Raw genomic sequence first — 8,468 nt, 5'->3', positions numbered from 1 at the left:
AGAGTAAATACTTATTCACACTGGTTGTTTACACTTAACTTAATAATTAACCTTAAAAGTTAACAAATAAAAATGAAAATGTATATCACTTAACAAGGGCGGAGCTAACATAGAACTTGCGAGTTTGGCCGAACCCAATAACTTTGGTCCAAACTCTATATTTTATTAAGAAATTCACTGAAAATATATAAATTATTAATTTAGAACCCGATAACTTAAATGAGTTAGAATTTCGAACTCATAAGATTCAAATCCTGAATACGTCTCTATCACTTAACTATGATTAATTGTTAAATATGTATATAAAAGACATATGTCTTACATTCGTTAGTTTCGTGTAAACACTCTGTGTAAGTAAGTTTTTACTCCATATATAAGACAGGTTTTTTGTTTTTTAATAGATCCATTGTACTGTGGAGATGATGCTCCATTGCAAAGCCATAATTTTAGGATTAAACTTTCACTATGAAAATAATTAATAGACATAACGAACATTATAAAACAACATATACAAAGATTAAGTTCCAAAACTAACTACATTCTCCAACTCGACGTGTTTCAATCACCACCGAAAAAGTCCCCCAGCCATTTGAAAGAACTTTGACACAATTTTGTGCATATTGTGTTATCGACTTCACTGAATTCTCCTTATCTGGTTGCAGGCCTCGCATTAGCAAGACTCCTGAAAACTTTCAGAATTCCTTTAAATGTTACACAACCAATCAAAGTGTTATCCTCATCCATGACCCAAACGGAACTTGCGCGATGTGCAAGTGCTTGAATCATCACAGCCACCAACGAACTGCTTGGATAACACGTGATTGCCTCCGCTCTTCTTGCTGATGAATATCGTCCTGAACCATTGTTTCTGCAAACCCCTAACTCGTCATCAGAAGAACAACTTGAAGCTGAGGATGATGACGAAAACAATGAGAACTCTTCATCCATTAATTCCAATACTGCGCCAAGTTTTTTCTCTTGCAGCCTCGTCTTCACAAGCTCAATCAAGTCCTCTGGAGGACCGCCACAGTCAATGTAAGCCATCAGATCACCGGCTGAAAGGGTCATGATTGCTGCTGCAGCCATTTCATCGCAGTATGCAAGAGTGAAGGGGGAGATTTCACCAATTAATTTGTTGTGATCATCAATAACAGCCACTGAAGTTTGCTCAACGTGTGCAAGAGCAAGGGAATCTAAGGCAGAGATCGCAGGATCATGGTAACATACAGTCATGACGTTATTATCTATGATGTTGAGCGGTTCAATTGAAAATGTGGGCATAGGGGAGAAGACACCAACAGAATTCAGAAGGAAGCGGACAATGTCTTCTTGCGTTAGCCAGCAGTATTCAACTCCGTCGTGATGTTTGCAACTCAGAGAGGAAGATTTGCTCAGCGTTTTCCTAGTATTTGTGCTCATGTACTTTTGGATTGGTATAACCAGGTTCTGTGTGCCTTCCAGAATGTAATCTATTGCTTCCAGTAAGCTGAACAAACAAGAAAAATAATATCAAAAGAAAACAAATAACATGAAACAACAAAAGTAAACAGAATAAGATGTCCAGCGAAGCATCAATTAGATGAAGAATGAGCCTACAGAGACATGGCAAGCCTAAACAATGTGTTGCAGACCTCTCAAAGCTCCAAAAGTCGTTCACGAAAACGATACATATAAAGCACAAAAGGAAATTCCTAAAAATGAAAGACTACCAAACAGATTATAACGTACTTGACGCTAGATCTAGTGAACAAGTAGAGTTAAATATTTGAAAAGGGACAAGTAAAGATTATGTTGAAGCACCAACAGACTTTTTTTGTAACTGATGAGAAAGAAAAAAACTTATTGAAATGGGTTGGATTTCGATGAAAAAATAAATGTTCAGAATAGAGCAGGATGACAATGAATTCATCTATCCTACGACAAATAGTTTAGGATTGAGCACAATAAGATTCATATACTCGACCCCAACTAATTTGGGATTGGGAATTAGTTGTTATTGTTGCCTATTTGAAATGTACACAAAAAGGTTCTTTTTAGCAGAATTATCAACAAATTTTATGTAAACAAACATTCATACAACTCCTTTTTCCACCATCCCTCGGACATTGCGCCTCAATCCTGGTAAGCTGAAAATGTGGTACCTTCTTCCTCCCATCTAAAGTTGAAACTTTTATGTGTTCTTTCCCCAGATTAAGAATGCCACATTAAATCATATGTTCATTCATCAATATCATGACCATTACCCAAATGCCACCTATATTTGTACATCTCCCTAGGAACCATATAATAGATGTGATATTCTTAGTTATTTGCAAGACAAATAAATACATATAGAATATGAAGAATATTCGTTCCAAAATGCTAGAACTGGCGTCATAAGGAGCAAACCCTCAAGTTTCAACCATATATTGATATCTTCTCCTACTATTCCTAATGCTTAATAAATAAAAAAGAAAATACTAAGTAAATGATTAAAAATTGAATAAAAAAATAACCTTATAAAGATCTCATGTGTTACATTTCATATCTAGTCAAATACCATAATATAAAGAAAGTACTGAGTAAATGATGTCCTATAATCAATCACAATTTGAATAAAAAATGAACTTGAATATATCCTGTGTTTTAGATTTCATATCCAGTAAAATACCGTAATATAATGGAAGTACTGACTAAATGATCCGTTATATTTGATCGATCTCCTGCCGGGAGGAGGACCTACCCTTTGGGTAAGGGATTGCCGTCCCCCCATAACTTCAGAAAAAAGTATGCATATTTGTGTATATTATCTTAAATAATAGGTATATATTTTGATTGGTACCTTGAGGTTCAAATCTTAGTCAATTGCATTGGTGGATTTATGGGGCACAACTTGAATTTTAATGCGTTGTATGGATTAGATTCCAACACCATTTTCAAATCTTGGGTTCCTAAATTGCCATAGTAACTAAGGACCCGTTTGGCCATAGATTTTGTCAAAATGAATTTGAATTTTATTTGGCAAACACATGTTTGACCATAAATTTTTCCTACATTTTGGCAAAATTTCAAATCCCAAATCCCAAAGCCAAAATACCACTATTATATTTTTTAAAAATTGTCCCAAACTTTTGTATTTTATAAAATAGCCCACCATTTATTATTTTGTAATAATGTTGCTTCGTTTTCTCGATCACCTGATAGTGTATCATGTAGTTCATTATAAAAATGATAATTTTGTATCAAATTTATTTATGTTCAGGATTATGGTTTGCAATAATATAATGAATGTTATTAATAATGGTATTGTTGGATATTTGTGATAGTTTTTAGAACTTGTGGGTATAAGTCATGTTTCATGTTTTTCCAAAATAAATTTGAAAAATATGTTTTGAAAATTGATGTCCAAACACATTTTCATTTTCAATCCAAACTTCACCAAAATTAAATTTTTCAGAACAAATTTGAGAATGGCAAAACGCTAGCTAATAATAATACTATCGAAATTCAAAGGGAAAAATATCGCAATACCTTGAATTGGGCGCCAAATGCCTCACAACATAATGCCCTTTCGGCAAAATCTGGGAAACAGGTGCCTCAAGAGCCTTGGAAGGATTATCCAATTTCACGTTTTTACAAAAATAGCAAATCACATCAACCATACAAATCTTCCCAACACAATGGCACTCACAATTACGACCGTCTAGAACCTTCTTCGAATGGTCACAGCTCCACACGCTCACGTGAGCCTCGCCGGACTTTTTCAACACCGCTAACGCCTCCGCTACGGTGGATGCCGCCGGTAATGGCCTTAACGCCGGTTTCCCTACGCACAAATCTGACACATTCCGGTTCAGAAAATTAACCGCCATGCAATGACGAGAAAATCAAACGGATTTGAATTTTTTTTAAAATAGTATTCGAAGAAGATAAAGAAGAATATTATATAATGCGGTTAATTTTATAACGATACGAAGATAGAAGGAGATAGCAGAGGGATAACGGAAAAATTTTCCGGGACCGCCGTACACGGAAGACCCCGGTGGTGATTTTTAGAAATGACGAATAGGGAAGAAGATTAGAGTAAAAAATTCCTGATGTTTATACTGGTGATTTGATTAATGGTAATTACTGTTGAGTGGTGATCCATTTTTTCTTATACCTATTCTCCACACATTTTTCTTTTTCTCCCTTTTTTCTTTTCTTTTAGTAGTATGATATTTGGCTTGTGGACTCAGAAATTTGTAAATGTTTTTTAATTAATATTTCAAAAAAATTATCTACAACATGTCTATGGTGTGTTTGATACAACACAAGTTATTTTTTAAAAAATATTTCAGAAAACGTCTTACTCCTATTTTTGAAAAATATTTTCTTGGAAATTATTTTTCGGTAATTAGTTGGACATTTTCAGAAATAACCTGATAGTATTCTGAGTATTAAATAATAATAATAATAATAATAATAATAATAATAATAATATTTAAGTGATAGTTAAAATAATGACATAACGTTGAGAATGGAGATTTTGGTGGAGCAATTAAATACCAGAATTTTAGAAATGTTTTTTGTATTACTAAACATACCCTAAATAGTTTGTTTAGGGAAAAGTACGCTCGCAAAAATAATAGCTGATAATATATATATTTTTTTATATATATATATTAATATATAATATATTTATTATAAACATAATCAGTACATAATTTTTATATATTTGACTAACAAATATAATTATTTTTGACTGGCCTGCTTGCAGAGTCATGATTTCAAATGTTTGGATTTACTATCATTAAATTTTAGTTAGTAAACTATATATGTGAAAAGTGATGTTGAATTTTGACCTATAGCATGTTGTTCTACCCTTTATAAACTCATTGCAAAGATCATAACAGCAAAATTAAAAATTGTTGTGGACTACATTGTTGGACCTTCTTGGGGCATCTCGAACCTTTACCCCCATTTTGGTATTTTTCCATTTTGGGACAACTTACTCCAACCATTTCCCCATTTTTTTCCCCAAAAGAGAATATTTTTTTTTATATTCTTCTCTCTCTTCTATATTTATTATTATCTTTCATTTCAATTTTATTTTTTAATTTTCATTAAACAAATTCCATCTTTTATTTTCATTAATTTATAATTTTCATTAAAACAATTCCATAAAATTTTAAATAATATAATTTGTAAGCAATTATTATAGATTAACTAATAATTCAAATAAAAGTGAAATCATTGCGATACAAGATTAATTAAATACATATTACATAACAATAAAATTCATTCGAAATACTATATAAATATTCAACTTCAACCTCTAGTATTCTCTCATGAATGATCTATTAATGCATTACGAAGTACAAAATGAGCATCTTTGTCCTTAATTCTTCTATGTCGAGCTAAAAATTCTTGAAATCGTTGATTTTCATCTACTGCCATTTTTACTGTTGGATGTGGACCTTCCAAATCATCTTGAATTGGTGCATTAAGATCATGCTCATTCTCGATTATCATATTGTGCAGTATAATACATGTAGTCATTATATCATGGAGCAATATCAAATATTTTATATTTGCACCTTTCATTTTTTGTGATGGTTATATCTTTTTCATACAATTATAACTCATAATAAAATTAACCACCAATTTTACATAAAAAAAAAATAGATGCACGATAATTAATTTTTTAAAATTATACGTCAAAGTTAAGATGAAAAATTAATTAGGTAAATATATTATATAAACATAATTAAGTATATATAAAAAGATAAATTAAAAGATTAAATAATAAAAATAATAATATTTTAATGAAAAATAGTAAATGGGGAGATGAATAGTGTGTCCCCAAATTTGGGGAGACACTATTCACTCCCCATTTTGGGGACAAAAATGGGGGAGGGTTGGAGTAAAATTTTCCTATTTTTGTCCCCAAAAATGGGAAAATCCCCATTTTGGGGACAAGGTTGGAGTTGCTCTTAGCTAGCTTTCATTGAAGGCAAGAATATATTGGACAATGTCATCATTGCAAGTGGTCAAAGGATATACTCAAAAAGGGGTCTCCCCGAGGTGCTTAATCAAGGTGGACATAAGCAAAGCACATGACTCAGTTGAATGGCCATTCCTCAAAATGATCTTACTGGAATTTGGAATGCCTATGAAGTTTGTTCAGATAGTGATGGAGTGTATAACGATTGTCAGCTATTTTTTACTATTGAATGGAGGACTGACTATCAAATTTCAAGCTAAGAAGGGGTTAAGGCAGGGAGACCCAATGTCTCCTTACCCATTTGTATTGGTGATGGAGTACCTCAATAAATTATTGAAGACATTAAAGTATATCCGGACTTCAACTACCACCCAAGGTGCTCCAGAAAAAAACATAACTCATACTCCCTCCGTTTCAATTTATGTGAACCCATTTGACTAGATACGAAGTTTAAGAAAAGAGAGAAGACTTTTGAACTTGTGGTGTAAAATGAGGCACATATATTTTGTGTGGTTATAAATCAATACATAAAAGTAAATTATTTCTAAATAAGGAAAGAGGTCATTCTTTTGGCACGAACTAAAAAGGCACATAAATTGAAACGGAGGGAGTATATGTTTTGTTGATGACTTGATTTTGTGTTGCAGTGCAGACAAGATCTCCATATGCTTGCTTCTGGAAATATTTCGTCATTTCTCTGAGGTATCAGGTCTTAAAGCAAATATGAAAAAGAGTGCTTTGTATACTGCTGGGTCCCTGGGGAGTTCAAAGAGCTGATTCTAGCTGAAATGTAATTCACACTAGGGGAGCTGCCATTCAAGTACCTTGGAGTTCTCTTGTCCTCTAAGAAACTATCTGTCTAGCAATGCATGCCATTTATTGAAAGGATATTGCACGACTCAGCTGTTGGACTGCCGGATTTCTCTCATATAGTGGTCGACTACAGTTGATCAAGAGTGTAATATTTGAAATGCATGCATATTGGGCGTATGTGTTCTTATTGCCAAAGAAGATAACTAAGCTAATTGTTACTGCTTGCAGAACATTCCTATGGACTGGGAGCAGTGACACATCTAGGAGAGCACTTATAGCTTGGGATAAGATTTGTATGCCACTATCAGCTGGAGGACCAAAAGTTATTGATATATACTCATGGAACAAAGCTGCATTATGTAAGCTGCTATGGGCCGTCAATGAAAAAAAAGATACTTTGTAGATTCAATGGATCCGCAGCTTCTACATCAAAGAGCAGAATTGTATGACTATGAACACTCCAAAGCAGGCTTGTTGGCTAGTTAGAAAAATATTTGATACTAGGGAATGATTACTCCAAAAGGACCCTTCTTCTGATCTGAACAAATACTATCTGCATGGGAAGTTCAGTATTAAGAAGTTGTATGTTGCATCAATGCATCAATACCCAAAGCGTCCTTGGAAAAGAATTATTGTCGGATCAAAAGTATTACCAAGACATCAGTTCATTCTTTGGTTGGCTCTGCATCGAAGGTTAGCCACAGTGGATCGACTAAGGAAGTGAGGGTTGTCAATATCAAGTGATTGTGTGCTATTTGGGAAGAATAATGAGGAGACAACGGAACATCTGCTGTTTGAATGTGATTACTCCAGAACTATATCGTCATTGCTACAATGGATGGGAGAAAGACACCAAATTGAAAGCTGGAATGAGAAGATTGAATGGCTAACGAAAAATTATACATGCAGAGTTCGAGCTCACATACTAGGCTTTCTGTTTGTAGTTATGGTTTACCATATCTGGGCTGAGAGAAGCCAACGAAGATTTTAAGGAAAGATGATATCAAGCACTCAGAGGATTAAAGATATTGTACTAGAATTTTACCTCCGAGGGCAAAATGAATCCAAATAGCACAAGGATTTAAAAAGAATAAACAACTTTTCTGTCTAGCTATGGATAGAATACATGTAGAGATAGTAAGGATAAAAGTTGTGGATAGATAAGGAATTGTTTCTTTGATTAATTTCTTTGGTCTAACTCTAGAGTCCAAATGAGCTAGCGGTTGTACATACTTATACTTGGTTAAATAAAAAACGGAAAAGGGCCTGAATTGTTCCTAAACTCTCGGATTTGATCAAAAATTGCCCTTCATTCACCTATTGAGCTAAATATGACATCCCCGTTAATGTTTGGGCTCACAACTGTCCTATAGTTAACAACCCAGATCCGGTTTAAAAATAATATTAGTTTAAATGACGTGGCATTAAACTATTAGTTGATTTTAAACCCACCCAAAATATGTCCAACCCACCTATTCTACTCGACCCATCAGACCTTACCCATTTAACTCTAACTCAATCAATAATTTCTAAACCCAAAAGCTATTTCTTATTCCACGTCATTTAACATACTAATGGATTATTTTAAGGAGAGTCATTATTCCTCTCATTATGGCTTCTATATATGATTTCATGACATGCAAGTAATGGATTAGAATTTTGAAATGTATATATAATTATTATTTTTTTA

The 8,468-nt window shown here is 33.4% G+C and overlaps 1 protein-coding gene across 1 annotated transcript; it reads right to left on the bottom strand.

Moving 5' to 3' along the window:
* Window positions 1-444: 444 nt before the first annotated feature.
* Window positions 445-4,109, bottom strand: LOC104110950 (CBS domain-containing protein CBSX5-like). The gene is made up of 2 exons (XM_009620524.4): window positions 3,511-4,109; window positions 445-1,486 (listed from the first exon to the last, which is right to left on the bottom strand). Exons 1-2 carry the CDS (start codon window positions 3,849-3,851, stop codon window positions 649-651), a joined length of 1,179 nt encoding a protein of 392 aa, XP_009618819.1. The 5' UTR covers window positions 3,852-4,109; the 3' UTR covers window positions 445-648.
* Between the last annotated feature and the right edge of the window lie 4,359 nt (window positions 4,110-8,468).

This window comes from Nicotiana tomentosiformis, chromosome 8, assembly GCF_000390325.3.
Source record: "Nicotiana tomentosiformis chromosome 8, ASM39032v3, whole genome shotgun sequence".
In the NCBI taxonomy this organism is placed as follows: Eukaryota; Viridiplantae; Streptophyta; class Magnoliopsida; order Solanales; family Solanaceae; genus Nicotiana; species Nicotiana tomentosiformis.
Note: the sequence above shows the minus strand (reverse complement) of the source record. Positions and strands in the feature narration are given on the sequence as shown.